The 19952-nt window shown below is 36.2% G+C and overlaps 1 protein-coding gene across 1 annotated transcript; it reads left to right on the forward strand.

Moving 5' to 3' along the window:
• Positions 1-207: 207 nt before the first annotated feature.
• Positions 208-1570, forward strand: LOC113612467 (DDB1- and CUL4-associated factor 12-like protein 2). Its single transcript, XM_027092373.1, has one exon. It carries the CDS (start codon positions 208-210, stop codon positions 1555-1557), a length of 1350 nt encoding a protein of 449 aa, XP_026948174.1. The 3' UTR covers positions 1558-1570.
• The last annotated feature ends 18382 nt before the right edge of the window (positions 1571-19952 follow it).

Below are 19952 nucleotides of genomic sequence, written 5' to 3' on the forward strand. Positions count from 1 at the left end.
GCGCCAGCGGTGGCGCTTCCCGCCCTCGCTTCGATTCGCGCCGCCACCTAGCCGCCGCGCGCCGCCTGCGCTCCGCTCCCCCCGGCCACCTCTCCTCGCCCGGCCCGGCCGCCCTCGCCTTCGTCGCCGCCGCGCCCCGGACTCTGTTGGCTCCGCGCCGCGCGGCCGCCCCGGTCCCCCGCCGCCGCCACTCGCCCGCCGTCCACCATGGCGAGGCAAACAGGTAGCAGGAAGCGGAAAGCGCCGGCGCTCGCGGCGGGTGGGGACGGGCCGCTGCCTCCCAAGAAGCCCAAGCGGCCGGCGGCGCTGCGCTCGCTGCTGCACTACCTGAGGGGCCGCGAGGTGGGGGCGCGGGGCCGCGCCGGGCTCCCGGGCTTCGAGGGCAAGCTGCGCGGCTACGCGGTGCGGAAGCTGCCCGAGCTGCTGAGGGAGCGCGAGCTGGCGCTGGGCACCCTCAACAAGGTGTTCGCGTCGCAGTGGCTGAACGCCAGGCAGGTGGTGTGCGGCACCAAGTGCAACACGCTCTTCGTGGTGGACGTGCAGTCGGGCCACATCACGCGCATCCCCCTGATGCGGGACCGCGGGCCCGCGTCGGCCCGCGCCCAGCCGAGCTGCGGCATCCACGCCATCCAGCTGAATCCCTCCAAGACGCTTCTGGCCACCGGGGGCGAGAACCCCAACAGCCTGGCCGTCTACCAGCTGCCCACGCTGGACCCCGTGTGCCTGGGCGACCGCCACGGCCACAAGGACTGGATCTTCGCCATCGCCTGGATGAGCGACACGGTGGCCGTGAGTGGCTCCCGCGACGGCACCGTGGCGCTCTGGAAGATGGACCCCGACATGTTCCACGGCAGCATCGCCTGGCACAACGACGCGGGCCTCCCCCTGTACGCCCACATCCGTCCCAGGGACGTGGAGACCATCCCCAGGGCCAGCACCAACCCCAGTAACCGCAAGGTGCGGGCCCTGGCCTTCAGCGGCAAGAACCAGGAGCTGGGAGCCGTGTCCCTGGACGGCTACTTCCACCTGTGGAAAGCCCAGAGCAACCTGTCCAGGCTGCTGTCCATCAGGCTGCCCTACTGCCGAGAGAACGTGTGCCTGACCTACTGCGACGAGTTGTCCCTGTACGCGGTGGGCTCCCAGTCCCACGTCTCCTTCCTGGATCCGCGGCAGCGCCAGCAGAACATCCGGCCCCTGTGCTCCCGAGAGGGCGGCACGGGTGTGCGCTCCCTGAGCTTCTACCAGCACATCGTCACCGTGGGCACGGGCCACGGCTGCCTGCTCTTCTATGACATCCGCGCGCAGACGTTCCTGGAGGAGAGGGCCTCGGCCAGCCCGCACTTCTCTCCGGGGCCCGCAGGGAGGAAGCTCAAGCTCACCTGTGGCAGAGGCTGGCTCAACCACGATGACCTGTGGGTGAACTACTTCGGTGGCATCGGCGAGCTCCCCAACGCGCTCTACACGCACTGCTACAACTGGCCCGAGATGAAGCTCTTCGTCGCTGGGGGGCCTCTCCCTTCCGGCCTCCACGGGAACTATGCCGGCCTCTGGAGCTAAGGATGGCCTCCGTGTCCTCAAAGTGCCCAGATACACCTTCCGGTCCCCTCTCGATTTCCTCCTTCACTCTGTGTTTGTGCTTTTACTCTGTGTGGCTTTTATCTTCCAGGTGGAAAGGGCCCAACTTACCTCTGCTCAGTGTGTTAGGCAAAGAGAGAGAAAGAAAGAGGGCGGGCTAGAGAGTGAGGTGTCCTTCAGGCAGTCAAAACTTTGCTTTAATAATTTTCTACACCTGTCCAACACTATTGTTTTGAATTATACAAAAATTTTTGACATTCTTAGATCTGTTCACTCTGAGTCATTTACATATTCTCTCTTGAAGGCCAGGCAGTCATGGTTTTACAATTATGTATATTTTCTTTTTCTTTTATTATTTTTTTGTTACTAGTATCACAATAATGCTGTTTTGGTTATTTTTCAGTGCAGATAGATGGTATATTAAGAACACTCTTAAAAACAGTTTGTACATCTGTTCTGGAAAGCTAGCTGTCGTTTTATAGCATTGTTCCAGTGGGAGGATGCATTCCAAGTTCTAGATTACCGGCTTTTGGAAGCATTCCATTTGTAAACTGTAGTCTTCATGTTTGTAGTTTGTAAGTTGTTGGTGCTAAACACGCTTTTTAAAAACTTCATTCACTTTGAAAAAAAAGTTGTTATACAATCTTGTTTTTTGTACCAGAATCTCATTTGGTCAGAACACTTTAGGAACGCAGGGGCTCTGCTGATTGAATGTTTAGAGTTAATCTGAAAACCAAATCAATCTTTTTCTCCTTAAACCCTTATTTAAGTTTTCTCATTCCAAAACCCATAAGTGAATATGTATTTTTTCACTTCTTGCCTTAGTACTATTAAGACTTGTGAGTATATTTGAATGTTTGTTAAGGAACTTGCACAGAGTTTCAGTGCCATCATTCAAAACAGGGATTCCAAGTGTGAAAATGTAGAACGTATTGCAGGCTGGGCAGAATGTATACTGATGCAGGGTATAGACTGGATATTTTTGCTGTTGCTGTTTTCAATACCAAATATTATATTTGAACAGACTTAAATTTTCTAATTCTGCTTAACAGTTAAAGTCACAGGAAAAAACTGCAAAAAAGGAAAATGAGCCCGTCCCAACTCCTTCTGATAAGATTCTTAATTTGTAAAGTCCAATTTATTAAGATTTAATTTTGTCAATTCTTACCTAAAGTAGAATAAATATATTGTTAAAAAATAGTAGTGATGTTATGACCCTCAATATAATAATATACGATTATCAAGGACACAGGAAGTTTATTTCAAGAAGATGGGGTGGAAAATAAAAGTAAATGGGATTAGGTTGAAGAAAAGTATCGATACTTTGGAGCATAGACAAATACAAAGCATGGATTGTTAGGAAAACACGTTGTACTTCTCCATATATGAGAATATTGGAAGTGAGAGGGGAGACTGGCCCTTCCTCACAACTGGCCAGGTTGTGCTGACCTTGTATTAGTATTGTGGCATGTCTGTTTTTCCTTAAATGTTTTGGCACTCAGATGCTGGCTTGGTGTCCACTACATGCTGTTCAATTGCAAATCTGAACCAACTGAGTAATATACTGAGTGGTACTAAAAGGGAGTTAAGAAATACAGGGAAAAAAAGCAGTTTTTGTTTACAGAGATTGTTTTAACAGGTTTATAGAGTTGTTGTTATATAGCAGTAAAATGTATTTGTGTGCATGTATGTGTCTCCAAGTCAGTTATAAGTGTCTTAAGAGCAGAGAATGTAAGTGTCATCTTTATATTCTCACATTTCTCCACTAATGCCTAGCAAATCATAGGCAATCAGTAAATATTTACTGAATGAATGTATTTGCCTCTGGAGACCTGAAGTTCAAGGCTATGAAAAAATAAGTAAATGCATAAATAAGAGTAAAAATTTTACTCTTAAATAGTATAGAATATTGTTGTTTTCCTGCCTTTTTACCATAAAATTTGCCCTAATTCATTTCTAGGTCAGGCCATGGTGCTTATCCATTCATAAACTTTCCATATGTGATACCAGAAGATAAAGGAAAATGTATACATTTTAGATGGCACTGGAATTTAGTATTTCCACCTGCAAATACTTAAGTTTGAAGATTCCTTTAAAATATTTTGTTTTTTACAAAATTAGTTTTGAAAGATCTTTTTTGTAGGCAGTTTCTCTTTCTACTTTGTGTGTGTGTGTGTGTGTGTGTGTGTGTGTGTGTATTTGCTGAAAACTTTTTCAAACATTATCCAAGAACTTCACCAAAGTATTCACTGCCTGTCTTCTTGTAGGTTATAGGGTATTTTTATGGTACTTTGTCATCGTTTTGGGACATTGGGAGAACATTTTCAGAGGAAGTGACGCTTTCTACGTGACGTATTATCAAGAAATAGAAGGAACATCTCTACCCTGATTTGTTCTCTGGCTTAGCCCTTAACTTCATCACTCACTCACTGTTAACTTTCTCAATTTAGGGTGTATCTCCTTGATGCCAAATCACATGGCTAGCCTTTTAAAAAACTGGATAGCCTAAGTCTGTACGTATTTATATTAGTAAAGTTTAATTATTTTGAAATATTTTCTAGTTCTGGGTCAAAGTGATCTACAGAAGTACAATTAATTGTGTAACCTGTGAGTGTGAAATAATTGAAAATGTAATTGAAAAAGTAACCATGCCAGCATTTCAATGAACCCATGCATATAGTTCACTTAAAATAAACAATGGAATACATGTCTCTAAGTACAAATAACCTATCACTGTTCCCTGAAAAACGTTAGTTACTTATAACAATGCATAAAAAAAGATTAATTCCATTTATCCCTAACTACATATTCATATATTCCTCCCCAAGTTTGTTCCTCCCCTTTACTATAGGGATGAGATAATTTCTAAATTTTCTTTAAAGGGGGGAGAAAGAATTTACTAATCAAGGATATCCACTGAAATAAATTGAGATGACTGCTCTGGAAAAAATTTATCTGTTAAATGTACTCTAGCATTAATGATAAACAGTGTTGAATTCTCCAGAGGTTGATTTTTATCCGACTGTACTCCGTGTTGAACAAGTTGTCAAAATTTTTCCATTAATTGCTAATTTAGAGTGATTTTAGAAAGCAATTCACAAAGCCCTCCCGAATGTTTTACTGACAGCTGCCTAATCTCTGCAAGCCTTGGGTAACCCAGCTACATTAAACATGTCACCATATGAGCTGCTCAGGGATGCAGTTCAGTGAGAACGACATGTACTAAAGTCAAAGAAAGGCTTCATAGGCCATAGGTGTTTGCTTTAAGGGGTGTTATTTTAAGAGCTGCTGAAAGGGCTGCCTAAAAGTATTTCCCACTACTGGACTGCTGCAAACCCAGGAACATCTATCATTGGAGTGTGGTATCACTGAAAGGGCAGTGTGGCTACAGGACGTTGCCATGACCCTCAAGTCTCAGCTCAGACCTACTGAAACAGAATTTCCTTGTAAAAACACCATTTTATTTGAGTGTTTTTAAATTAATCCATTCAGACACAAAAATGAGACAGCAACAATGAAACAGTACATCTGCCATAAAGGTTTATGATGTAGCAAAGGCAAAAGATACCTAATTCATTAATTATAAAAATTCACTAATGACAAGAAAAAGTAAATATTGTATTAAGGGTATATAGTATGTACGACGAGAATATGGAGAGAGTAACAATTAATTCTGCTAGAAAGGTCATGGAGAGCTCCCAGAAGAGTCAATACTTGAGCTGGGTCTGGCAAGTAAAATAAGAGTGGGCAGAGTTAATATTGGTTTGAAAGTACATTGTGAGTGCCTGGCATGTATGAGCACGGACATGCATACATACAGGACTGTTACAATTTGACCTTGTGAAATTTGAAGTGCCTGTGGGATTTCTAGATAGAAATGTCTGGTTGGTAGTTAGAAATATGATTCTGAGGCTCATAAGAGAAGTTAGGGCTAGAGCTACAGATGTAGGAATCATCGCTATAGAAATGGTACTTGGGAGAGGCTGGGAGGGGTGTACTATCTCAGAAGCAAGGTCTTCTGGTTCTCATTCCAAAACCCACCTATATTTAATAGGTCTGCACATAGATATATACATATGCATTACTATATGTCTGGCACATAGTAGGAAATTAATGACTTGTAGGCGGATGACCAAATGAATGTTTGTTTAGTGAATATTAAACACTACTTAGTGGCCACCCAAAAGTAATATTTCATTTTTTCATTTGGTAATGATCAACTTTTATTATAAATTTTCCTAATGAGTCATATTAACCAAAAGAAGGTCAGGGAAATCTACCAAATGTTGCTGTTGTAAATAAAGAAAAATCTATATTTCTGTTAGATGTTGTTGTATCCTTTGTAGAATGTAGGTCATTCTGCAGTTGGGCAAGAAGAAAGCTAAGTATTGATGATAATTTCCTTACAAATGAATTTTTTGTTTTTCCATTTTGGAGGTACAGTTCACTGAAGCAAACACGTTGATGATGTCAATGAGAGTAATGGTGCTATTTTCACCCTTTCTAATGCCATTATTGTGCTATTCTCTGTTTCAACCTAAGGCATTAATGTTTCATGTTGATTAAATTTTAACATCTAAATTGCCCTTTTATGTTACACACAAATGATAAACTTGAATGTTCCAGTCAGAGGACAGCAACTTTAGTTTCCTCTAGGCTCCTAGTTAATTCATCAAATAACATCCTCCAGCACCTGAGATATGGCTCATTTTTGTTCCTCCTGCCTTACTAACCCAGAGATATAGGGTTGAGTGTGGTTTTTGTTTTTGAATTATGCCATATATGACTAAAACTAGATGCTGTTTTACACAATAGATGCATTCCTGGACATTTGTACATGAAGCACATTTTTGAAAATGGAATCATATATTCCCTCATTGATTTACATTATAATTTTAGAAGTGTCATCTTTGTTATGGATTGATTTCCAATGGACAGTGGTTTTTAACACGTTGCCACTGCCTCCACCTCTTGAGACAAGTACTTTAGTCTTCACATACAAGCTAAGTGATGTAATGGAATCCCTTATTTCAAAGAATATTAAAGGATACTTTCAGAATGTGATAAATTAAGCCCTATTTCATTTGTGTAGAAAATGGGATTTCTTAAAATAGGACATCCTGTAATTTGATTTGCTCTGTATATATTTATCACAAGCCAGAGCAAATTCTACGATATCCTCATATGTCATGTGTAAAGAGCTCTCTTCTTTCTTTTTCTCTGGTCTTTCTTTATGAATATTGCCCTAAGCAAAGGTGTTTGGCTTATGGATACTCCCAAGGGATGATAAATAATGCTTTGTTTTTCCTCACTAATTTAACCTTTTAAAAACTTGGGGTATTTGAATCAGTTTTTAAAAAGATAGTTTCAGCATAATCATGCTAGACGAACCGTGGCTCCAGAAATAATAAGAATGTAAAATGTTTCCTTAGTTGCCTTCTTAAAGATCGGGGACTTTTTTTAATTTAAATTTTTTTTCCATTGTGGTAAAACACACACACGCAATTTACCATCTTACGCATTTTTAAGTGTACAGTTCAGTAGTGTCAAGTATACTCACACTGTGGAACTAATCTCCATGACTTTGTCATCTCGCAAAACTGAAACTCTACACACATTAAACAAGAATTTTCCATTCCTCCCTCCCCATCAGCCCCTGGCAACCACCATTCTACTTTCTTTCTCTGAGTTTGACTACTCTAGGTACCTCATATAAATAGAATCATACAATATTTATCTTTTTTTAACTAGCTTAATTCACTTAGTGTAAGTTCCTCAAGGTTCATTCATGTTGTATCATGTCAAAACTTCTTCCTTTTAAATACTGAATAGTATTCCATTGTCTGTATATATGACATTTTTTATCCATCCATCTGTTGAGGGACACTTGGGTTGCTTTTACCTTTTGGCTATTGTGAATAATGCTGCTATGAACATATGTGTGCAATTATCTCTTCCAGACTCTGCTTTCAATTATTTTGGATATATACCCAGAAATGCAAATGCTGAATCTCATGGTAATTCTGTTTCTGATTTCTGTTTTCCATAGTGGCTATACCATTTTACATTCCCACCAACAGTACACAAGTGTTCCGATTTCTCTATATCTTCAACAACATTTGTTATTTTCTGTTTTTTTGACAGTGACATCCTCATGGGCTATGAGGTGTCAGGGGCTGTTTTTAAACTTGTTTCAATTTATAATTGATTGATACAAACATTCCAGCCCAATCCTTAAGTATTACTAGTACACTACATGTGGAACAGAACATATACTGTGGGGAGAAATCATGATGATTTAAGTATGGGCAAGGAAGTTTTGAAATATATCAAACATATAGAAAATCTGTTTTCTTTATATGTTTTTCTTGGATAATTTGAAAATTAGAGTTTGAACTATCATTTTTAAAAAATTCTCAATATATTTAACCTCTAATTTATTTATTTGAACACATCTAGTGTTCCTAACTAGATGTAAGGAAAAAGTTATATCTTAAATGCTATCCTTGGTGTATTTTGAGGGGAAATACCTACAGTAAAAAATTAATTCTAGAAATAACTAGTAATTATATTCTGCCCAAGGATATGTTTCTTACAACTGACCTTAGCCTGAAGTTTCTTAGGAGTGTCTTGGGAAATAAAGTGAGTTATAAATAGAGGATATGCCACTTTCAGTGGCAGTTGATGGAGCAAAACATCATAGAAAGTTTCAACACCTGAAACTAATTTTAAACTCAGTGTTAGAGTGTGCTGCTAGAAAATCTGTTTTAAATAATAGATGAAACAAACTACCTCTTGCTATCCAGTCTGTTTTACAGGTCAGATTACATAACCAAAAGAAGCTATTTAACCTCTCAGTAAATAACTGAATATTTCAGAAAGGAACTATTCTAAAATAGGCATGTTAAAAATCTGTGTATCTGGAAAGATCTAGTCTCATTCTAGACCCTTAAAATTTTTGGTGTGTTTATAATCAGAAAAAAAATACAGGAATGTATAAAGGTGGGATGCCAAGAAATTTTTAATCTCTTTGACTTACCATCTATATTTACAAATTTTGCAACATTTTATAATGGCTAGCATTTTTTCCTGTTTTAAAGATCTCTTTGAAGCCAATTATGAATGAAGTGCTAAATCCCCAAATTTTATATTTTTTCACACTTTACTGTCATTAGAGATTTACTTATATATTTCTAATATTGTAAGCATCTTGCAAGACCATGTTTTTTTGAATTTTTACTCCTCAATAAAGTGCATGGCATAATAAATGCCTAATATATTTTGAACAAATTGATTTTCTGATTTTTTAAGTAAAAATGAGATTTATTTGGCTTTCTTGATGGTTAGGAGCATCTCACTTCATTGTAAACGAGAACTGTAACATCTGTATATATATATTATGGAATTGGATATTTTTCATATACACTCTTCTAGATATTCTTGTTAACATTCTTTTTACCTTCAAGAGTTGGTATATTGGATTAAGAGAAGGGATACTCCTTAGTATATTCTAATTTATGGGTGCTAGTAACATGTTGTTTGCTCCAAAAATTCCAGAAGTTCACACACATCTCCACTCACCTTCAGTAATATTAGTTCAGTCAAATTCGATATTCGCCATATTAATTTCCCAATTTGTTGTTCAGCATCATATTGTGTAAAATACTGAGAGTAGCACTGACACCCTGGCCTAAAAAGATGCTTTGTTTTTTCCACTTTTATTGGCCCATTTTTGAGAAAATTTTGATTAGAAGTAACCCAGAGAACTAACATTCCATTGAGTTTCACCCTTTATAAATGCATGCTCGCATTCTGCAGAAAGTAGTTGCTATGGTTTTTTGTTTTGTTTTGGTTTTGGTTTAAATATGAGACAAACAGGAAGTGACTGAATCCCCAGAAGAAAAATCTATTTTAAACCCAAACTAGTGTGGCAATTGGGAAAGTGGTATTTTCACTAGCAACACTTGGTTTTGGTATTTCTACAAATTTAAAAACATTATGGGGAATTCCCTGGCGGTCCAGTGGTTAGGACTCCACGCTCTCACTGCTGAGGGCCCGGGTTCAATCCCACGTCCGGGAACTAAGATCCCACAAGCCGCGTGGCCCGGCAAATGAATGAATGACTGAATGCATGCATGCATGCATGCATAAATAAATAAATAAATAAATACATACATACATACATACATACATACATACATACATTATGAATCATTGTACCAGATCCTACCAGGTGATCAGTTTATTCCTTGAGTATTAGTTGTAACTGCTTTGAAATAAATGGGATCTTGTTTTGATTCAAGGCTCTAAATAGTATCTCAGTGGCAAGTTTGGGAAATGTTGGCTTAGACTAAGATTATCTTCAAGACTCTTCTATGTAGTGCAGCCACTACTAATCCATTTACAAATGTCCATACATTCATATAGCATCTCATCTCTCAAATTTCTATCATCACTCACTGTGACATCACTCAGGCTTTGAGATATGGCTTTACATAGGAATTCCCTGGGTATTTCTGTCCACCATGCTACAATGCATCACCAAACATCTGACATCTAGGAGTGGCTTACTCCCCCAAGTGAATTGAAAACATTTTTTCATATCCTACAACTCAGCATTAAATAGCCCCCATTGTGTAACTATTATCTACTAGGTTTGTTTTATATTAGCTATTAAATAAAGGTGTTATTCACTGTTCTATGTCAGTTGTACTTTCAACATCTTCCTGGAATCATATTTGCCAAAAAATAAGTTGACATTTTTTAATGAGATGTAGAGTTATTAAAATTGTAAAGCCCATTTTATTAATGGGAGCCGGAAGTTAGTGTAAAATAAGAATGCTTATGTATGTAACTGCATTTAGACTTGAGATGATTATGTAAAACTTTTTTTTGGTCTTATGTTGATCCTTATTTAGCCTGTCCAAAGTGGACATATTTTATAAACTATTAAAGGTATAAGAGTTGAATCCATATAGAAAATATTTACATACTCAACAGGGCAACAAAAATGATGTAGTACTTTACTGTTAAACTAGTTCTCTTCTCAACAACCTCAAAATTCAAAAGATGAGGACTGTAGCAAGAAAATAACAGTTGAAAAAGGAAGGATCATTCAAAGAACAAATATTATGATCATATCTAAGTAAAAACTTATTAAAATAATTTATTGAAGTATACTTTTGAAACATAAAATACCGGTCATGGTCCCATGGATTTGGAGATATAGAAAACTTGCTAAAACATGGTAGTAATTAAAAATGTTTCTCATTTTCCAACAGGTCATAGCTAGTCATGGCTTTTTTCCCAGACATTCCTTCTTTGTATGTGTCTTTAGTTTCTCTTAAGAGGGTAAATGAGGATGATTTTTTAAGTATCTTAAAAAAACATGCCTCAGGCAAATATACAAACTATATTTTATTTCTCTGTTTTATTTTTTGCAAATATCTTTAAAATATTGTCTCTGATCCTATCAGATGAGAAACTTATTTGTTCCCTGTGTGTTTTTAACTGCAAATGGAAATAAAAGCCACAATAAATTTTCAATCACTCATATTTTCCTACAAGTTAGAAGTAAAAATGGATGGAGATAATGGAGTTTAAGTTTGGTCAGTCTTTGGACACTTGCTTCCTTTGCAGAGGTCAGCATATCTTCAAATATGGTCCTGGAACTAGCTGCACTAAATTTATCCAGGATCTTACCAAACCAAACCAAACCAGAGAAAATGCAGATTCCTGGCTGGCCCCAGAGTACGCATTTACATAATGGTTGTCAGAGATTTGGATGCCGTCTAAAATTTGAGAAGAACTGCTTTTAGCTGTTGAGTTTTCAGTTATCTGGTCTCTCTCAGAGCTCACTTTGCTTATTGCTTTTTAACCTGAGCAAATTGCATGGAAGAAAGCCAGGTATGATTTAAATGCTTAACTTCATTTGAGACTCAGGCTTTAGCTATGATGTTTTTATTCCTACTTGCTAGTGAACGGTCTAGGGAATTTTTCTGAGCTAAAGTTGCTTATGCATCCTCAGAACCTGGAAAAGTACATGGAACATAGTATATGTTCAATCAATTTTAACTGAAAGAATAAGAAAACTCAGCATTTAAATAATAAATCTCATCTAAAATATAATGTAATATGGCTCCATCACACTGTATATTTCACTTCACTTACAAATGTTATTTGATTGGATGAGTATCAATTTTTATTCAATAATGTAAAATCTTAGCATCTCACATATATTTCTCTTTATGTGTATCAGGATTGATTTATAAAATGCTCTGCTATACATTTACACTTAGGGAGGTTTTAAAAAATTTTTGCTTTGTTTTCTTTGCATTTGAATTTCTTAAGGCAATTATGCTTCATTTAAAAGCCAGTTTTACATTTTAGGAGCTGTATAAAATTTTACACATTTATTTCTATCATCCCATGATACTCATTTTAAAATGTATATCTCCAGAAACATAATAGGTCCCTTGCAATTAGAAAAGCATCTGAACTTTGAAGAATGCTTTAGAAAAACTCTCCAACCCCTTTATACCTAGCAGTGGAGTAAGAGTATGTTCCCATAAGTAGTACTTCATGATTGACAAATTGGTATGCATTGACCTTTTATCTTCTTAACATGCTTCAAAGTCTATGGCTGGGATATATGACAACAGAAGGATTATTTTCAATACGGGGTACCTGTTTTATGCTGTTTTTCTTAGAATTATCTCAAAAATTTATATTTTCCCTTTAGCAATATAAGGTACTAAAAATGTTTTTTTTACTGAAATATAACACAGAAAAATGTTCACAAATCACAAGTCATAGCTCAAAGAATTCTCGCAAATTCAATGCATCCTGATAACCAACCAACAACCAGTTCATCAAGCAGAACATTACAGGCACATCGCTACCTGCTCATGCCTCCTCCCAGTCCTACCGCCTTCCTGTTACCAAAAGGGACTGTGATGATGACTTCTAACACCACCAGTTTTACCTGTTTTGAATCTGATAAAAATGGGATAGTGTGTGCTCTTTTGTGTCTGGCTTCTTTCACTCAGTGTTATGTCCTTGAGGTCTTGAATTTTATCAAATGTTACTGTCTGAATCTATTTTGAAATAATCATGTAATTCTGTCTTTTTTTACATTACATGAAATTATTTATTTTTTAGTACTAAACCAATTTTCCTTTCCTGAAATAATCCCCTCTTGGTCCTTTTGCATTATCTTTCCATATGTTACTGGTTTGGATGTATTACTATTTTATTTATAATATCTATGTTATCAAGAGATAAAAGTCAGTAATATTTTTGTTATTATTATTATCAGTTTGGGTATCAAGTCATGCTAACCTCATAAAAGTGAGGGAGTTGTTCCTTTTTTCCTATTCTCTGAGAGATACTGGGTAAATTTGTTTAAGTACTTGGAAGAGTTCACCAGCACGGCTCTCTGGCACAGAGTATATTTGTAGGAAGGTTTGTAACAACAGATTCAATTTATTTATGGAATCTAAGATGGTTAAGATTTTCTAGTTCTTCTTATGTCAATTTTACTTGACTGCAGCTTCCAAGTATAGTTTGTCCTTTTCATCTAAACTGAGAAATGTATAAAATGACTTATAATAGTCTCGTATATCTTAAATTGTATTTAAGGTGTAAATTATATACAGTAAAGTACTCCAAACAAAATAACAGTATACTAATAATACACTCAGACACACACATGTATGTGTGCGTGCATATATATGTGTATATGCATATATACACACATACACATGCACACACATTTATTATAATACAGATTATTTCCAACAGATTATTGCCAGAATGCTCCTTTCCCTGCTATTTGATTTTTATCATCACATGTTAGTTTTGCCTGTTTTTAAACTTCATGTAGATAGAATCATATGGAATGTATTCTTGCCTCTCACTTTTTTCACTCAACATTTGTGAGATCCATCCATATAGTTGCATGTATCACTAGGGTTTTTTTTTTAATTGCTTTGGTATTATTCCACTGTAGTAATATAGCACATTATCCTTATCCATTTACTGTTGATGGATATTTTTTCTAGTTTTTGACTATTTTGTATAAAGCTGCTGTGAACATCCTTGCACATATTTTATGGTGGACATCAACTCATTTATGTTGGATATATACTCAAGAATGGAATTGCTGTATTGTAAAGTAGGCTTATGATTAGCTACAATAGGTACTAACCTTTTTTTAGAAGTTGTACTATTTTACAGTTCCATCAATGGACTTGTAAGAGAGTTCTTGTTGCTCCAAATTCTTGCCAAGTGTTGGTACTGTTGGCCCTCTTTTCCATCTGGTATGTGCGCAGTGGTATGTCATCGTGGTTTTCATTTGCACTACCCCTAACAGTGAGGACGTTTATCACCTTTTCACCTGCTTATTGTCATTTTTATTTCCTCTTATGTCAAGTGTCTCTTCAATTCTTTACCCATTTTTAAAGTGGGGTTTCCCTTTTTCTCATTTATTTATATTTTTTCTAGACATGAGAACTTTGCAAATATTGTGTATTCTGAAAAGTCTCTTAGTTCATAGCTTGCCCTTTATTTTCTTAGTAGTGTTTTACAATAAACAGAAGTTCTAACTTCTAATGAAGCGAAATTTAGCAATTAAAAAATTTTATAATTAGTGATTTTGGTGTGCTGATAAAGAATTCTTTCCTTATTCCAAGTTCATTAAGATATTCTTCTATGTTTTCCTCTAGAAGTTTTATTCTTTCAGCTCTCATATTTAGATATATGATCAATCTCCAATTATGGTATCAAGTTTATTTTCTTCCATGTAGATATTAAATTTACAAAGTACATTTTCTTTCTTTTATTAATTGCAGTGAAGTCTTTGATGAAAATCATGTGTGGGGCTCCACAGTTTGTGGACTCTATTCCATAATTTATTAGCTACCTTTGCACCAATACCAAACTGTCTTTTTTTAAAAATTTTATTTATTTTTTATACAGCAGGTTCTAATTAGTTATCTATTTTATACATATTAGTGCATATATGTCAATCCCAATCTCCCAATTCATCCCACCACCACCATCGCCCCCACCACTTTCCCCCCTTGGTGTCCATACGTTTGTTCTCTACATCTGTGTCTCTATTTCTGCCCTGCAAACCAGTTCATCTATACCATTTTTCTAGGTTCCACATATATGCGTTAATATATGATATTTGTTTTTCTCTTTCTGACTTACTTCACTCTGTATGACAGTCTCTAGGTCCATCCATGTCTCTACAAATGACCCAATTTTGTTCCTTTTCATGGTTGAGTAATATTCCATTGTATATATGTACCATATCTTCTTTATCCATTCATCTGTTGATGGGCATTTAGGTTGCTTCCATGACCTGGCTATTGTAAATAGTGCTGCAATGAACATTGGGGTGCATGTGTCTTTTTGAATTATGGTTTTCTCTGGGTATATGCCCAGTAGTGGGATTGCTGGATCATATGGTCAAAATGTCTTAATTACTTTTTGCATCGTAAATCTTGAAATTTGATAGTGTAAATCCTCCAGGTTTATTCTTTTCTGCAATACAAACTTGGATATTCTTTGTACTTTTCATATCCATATTTTGAGAAACAATTTATCAATTTAAAAATAAATCTGGGGAGGGGGCTGGAATTCCCTGGTGGTCCAGTGGTTAGGACTCAGTGCTTTCACTGCCGAGGGCCTGGGTTTGATCCCTGGTCAGGGAACTAAGATCCCACAAGCCATACAGTGCAGCCTAAATAAATAAATAAATATTTTTAAAAAGAAGAAGAAAAAAAGAAATCTGGGGGTTAATTTGAATTGTGTTAAATCCATGAAATACTTGGAGAGATTTCACATATTTACAATTGTGAGCTTTTTATTCCAGGAGCATAGTATATTCCTCTATTTGTTTAAGACTTTATTTCAGTCAGTAATATTTTACAGTTTTTAGTGCAATGCACAACTTCCCTTAAATTTCTTCCTAGGTAATTGATATTTTAATAGTACTATAAATGACATTGTAAAACTTTTACCTTCCATTTCTTTAATGCTAGTATTTAGAAATACAGTCAAAAGCTGTTCATTGGCCTTGTATCCATTGAAATTGCCAATCTCTCTTCTCATTTCTAATATTTACTTTTTATGTAGGAGCTTGTGGATTATCTTCATACTCAATGATATCATCTGAGAATAAAGACAAGTTTCATTATTCTTTTCCAATCTCAATCAATACCTTTTATTTCTTTGTCTGGCTTATTTGCATTAGGTAATACCTCCAATACAATGTTGACTAGAATGGTGATAGTAAATACACTCCTCTTGTTCCCAAATTCAGAGGAAAGTTTACAATACTTCATTAAAGTATGATTCTTACTATATTTTTTGAAGATACCCCTTTTCCAATTAAGAAAATTCCCTTATATTCCTAGTTTGCTACGATTTTTTAAAAATCTTGGCTGAGTATTGAATTTTGTCAAATGTATTGTAGTCATCTATCTAGAATTATCATATGAGTTTTTGCAGTGAATTTTATTGGTTTTCAAACATTAAACTTACCTTGCATTTCTAAAAGAAATCATTGGGCTTGATTTGCTAATGTTTATTAGGATTTTTATTTTTCTGATACATATTTCAATTAGTTAATTTTGTTGTTCAGATTGTTCATATTCTTACTGATTTACTATCTGCTCATACTGTTGGTTATTGTGAAAGGTGTGTTCATATCTTACAGTGCAATACTAGATATATCTGGCTTTCCTTTTGAGCATTATCAATTTTTTTCTTTATAAGTATTTAAATTTGTGTTATCAGAGGCATATACATTTGAATTTTTATGGTGAATTGACCATTTTTAAAATTTCCTTTTTTTCCAGTTTTATTGAGAAATAATTGACAAACATCACTGTATAAGTTTGTCAGCATGATGCTTGGTTTAAATGTGGTACAAAATGATTATCACAATAGGTTTAGTTAACATCCATCATCTCATGTAGATACAATAAAAATAAAAGAAAAAATATTCTCCTCATGATGAGAACTCTAAAGACCTACTCTCTTAACATTTTTCCTATATATTGTACCATACAGCTATGTTGACTATAGTCTTCATGTTATACTTCGTCCCTCGTACTTATTTACCTTATAACTGGAAGTTTGTAGGTTTTTACCTCTTTTCTCCAATTCCCCAACCCCCCATCCCCCACCTCTGGTGACCACAAATCTGATCTTTTTCTGAGTTTAGTGGGGTTTTTTTGTTTTTTTGTTTTGTTTTCAGATTCTGCATGTAAGTGAGAGCATATAGTATTTGTCTTTCTCTGTCTTATTTCACTTAGCATAATGCCTTCAAGATCCATCCATGTTGTCACAAATGGTAGGATTGCATCGTTCTTTATGGGTGAATTATATGTGTATATATAATTTCTTTCTCTTTTCTTTCTCACAACTTTTTTATTCATTCTTCTATCAATGGACACAGGTCGTTTCCATATTTAGCTATTGTAAATAATGCTGCTATGAACATGGGGGTACAGATATCTTTTCAAGTTAGTGTTTTTGTTTCCTTCAGATATATTCTCAGAAGTGGAATTGCTGGATCATATGGTAGTTCTGTTTCTAATTTTTTGAGGAACCTCCATACCATTTTCCACAGTGGCTGCAGCCAATTTATATTCTCACCAACAGTGCACAAAGGTTCCCTTTTCTCCACATCCATGCCAGCATTTGTTATTACTTGTCTTTTTTATAAAAGCCATTCTAACAGGTGCGAGGTGACATCTCATTGTAGTTTTGATTTGCATTTCCCTGATTACTAGTGATATTGAGCACCTTTTCATGTACCTGTTAGCCATTGGAATATCTTCTTTGGAAAAATGTACGTTCAGGTCCTTTGCTCATTTTTGAATTGGATTCTTTGTTTTTTTGCTATTGAGTTGTATGAGTTCTTTGTATATTTTAGATAGTAACCCCTTATCATATAGATGATTTGCAAATATTTTTTCCCATTCTGTAGGTTGTTGCTTCACTTTGTTGATGGATTCTTTTGCTATGCAAAAGCTTTTAAATTTGATATAGTCCCACTTGTTTATTTTTTATTTTGCTGCTTGTACTTTAGGTGTGATTTCCAAAAAATTGTTACCAAGACCCATGTCAAGGAACTTTTTTCCTTCATTTTCTTCTAGGAGTTTCATGGGTTTCAAGTCTTACATTTAAGTCTTTAATCCATTTGAGTTAATTTTTTGTTAATGGTGCAAGAGAGGAGTCAAACTTCATTCTTTTACATGGAATATCTGATTTCTGTTTCCAGAAACACTAGAAAAGATATCTGTACCCCACAGCATCATTTTGAAATATCCCTTTTTTATCTCTAAAACTTCTTCTTGTCTTCTGTAATATTATTATGGACACACCAGATTTCTTTCAGTTAGCATATGCATGGCATATTATCTTCACTCTTCTATTTTTCTGCTTTAAAATTTATTAACAGCATATAATTGCTTTATATTTAACCTTCCACCTTTAGGTTTTTAATGGAGAATTTAATCCATTATATATAATGCAATTACTCATACCTTTTTATTTATACCCACCATCTTGCTATTTCTTTTTCATTATATCTTCCTGTTCTGTTTTTCTCTCCCTTCTTAACTTCTTTTGAATGACTCAAATAATTTTATAAGATATATATATCTTCCACTACTCCCCCAATAATACTAGAATCTTCCAATCTATTAATCCACTTTATTCCCTACCACATTTTCCAATATTGTTGTCATGTATTTTAATTCTATACAAATTTTAAATGGAAGACATCTGTATTATAATTCTATTCAGTTTTTAAATTTATGCACATATTTACCCTTTCATGTGTTCTTCATTCTATTACATATTTTTTTGTTTCCATCTAGAATAATTTTATTTCTACCCCAAGTACTTCATTGTGCATTTTTTTAGGATAAGTGTACTGGTGACAACATCTCTTACTTATTGTTCATCTGACAATACCTTTATTTCACTTGCATTTTTGAAAAGTATTTTCACTGAGTACGGAATTCAAGGTTGGCCAGTATTTTATTTCAGTTTCAATATGTCATCCATTTAGTTTTCATTTCCACTGAGAAACCAGTTGCCAAGTCATATTATTGTTCCTTTGGTTGTAATGTACCCTTTGCCCTCCAACCTGCTTTTAAGATTTTATTTTTTTGTCTCTGGTTTTTGTCAGTGTAATCTTGATATGTCTAGGTGTGATTTTTATTGAATGTATCTTTATTGGGGTTCTCAGAAATTCTTGAATCTGTGGGTTTATCAATTTTGAGAAATTCCAGATACAATCTCTTCAGATATTGTTTCTGTCTCATTTTCTCTTCTTTCCTTATAGATAACAAATTACTGGTATGTTAGAACTTTTTAATGTGCCCAATATGTCCCTTATCCCCTTTTCTATATTTTACATCTTTTTCATTCTCACTTTACACTGTTTAATTTACTGTTAAAGCCATGTATTTGACATTTTAAGGCAGTCATTTTATTTTTATTGTATATTCTATATTTTATATTTTGTATACTTTCTATATATTCTATTTTTATGGTAAAATTCTTAAACTATTATTTTATTGAACATATTACAGTGTCCCTCGGGATTGGTTCCAGGACCTGCCGAGGATACCAAAATACATGGATGCTCAAGTCCCATAATCAGCATTCCACATCCTGTGCTCCTCATCTGTGGATTCAGACAACTGCAAATCACGTAGTACTGTATTTACTGAAAAAAATCCCAGTGCAAACCCATGTTGTTCAAGGGTCAATAGTAGTTATATCAAAAAATTCCTTGTCTACTAATTGCAAAATTTTGATCACCTGTATGTCAGTTTCTAGTGTTTGATTTTCCCCTTGTTTTGGGGTCTCTGGTCCTAACCCTTAGGATGTTTAATAATTATCATCAAATTTTGGAACTTTTGTTTAAATTTGTACAGGCTCCAGATGACATTCTATTCAATCAGAAATGATTTAAACTTTCCTCTTTTGGACAGCATAATGCGAGCTGATCACCTTTATCCACTGAGAGACCAAGATGACACAAGTCTACGTTGCAGTTTGGTAAGGCTAAGATTCTACTCCTGAGTCATTCCTGTTCCTAGGGCATAACCCTCCAGAGATTTCACCTGACAACTTGCAGTGTTACCAGGGCCTCATCCCTTGGCAGGTCCTAACCTCTTACCTTTTTCTCCTAAGCACAGCAAGACCGCCAAAAACTCTGTTCTTATTAGAGGATTCCAGCTTCACACCTTTATCTCCTGACCTGTGCAGCTTCACAATTCAGCAAATGTTTTGAGAAGAAAACTGGTCACATGCTTGACTCTTCATGTCTCTAATTTTGTCAC

The sequence above is a fragment of the Aethalodelphis obliquidens genome, unplaced genomic scaffold (assembly GCF_003676395.1).
Source record: "Aethalodelphis obliquidens isolate GAN/ISIS:26980383/991018 unplaced genomic scaffold, ASM367639v1 scaffold77, whole genome shotgun sequence".
In the NCBI taxonomy this organism is placed as follows: domain Eukaryota; kingdom Metazoa; phylum Chordata; class Mammalia; order Artiodactyla; family Delphinidae; genus Aethalodelphis; species Aethalodelphis obliquidens.

Bases quoted from the DNA above. Each gene is read 5' to 3' on its own strand.
- LOC113612467 (XM_027092373.1), top strand. From the start codon at position 208: ATGGCGAGGCAAACAGGTAGCAGGAAGCGGAAAGCGCCGGCGCTCGCG.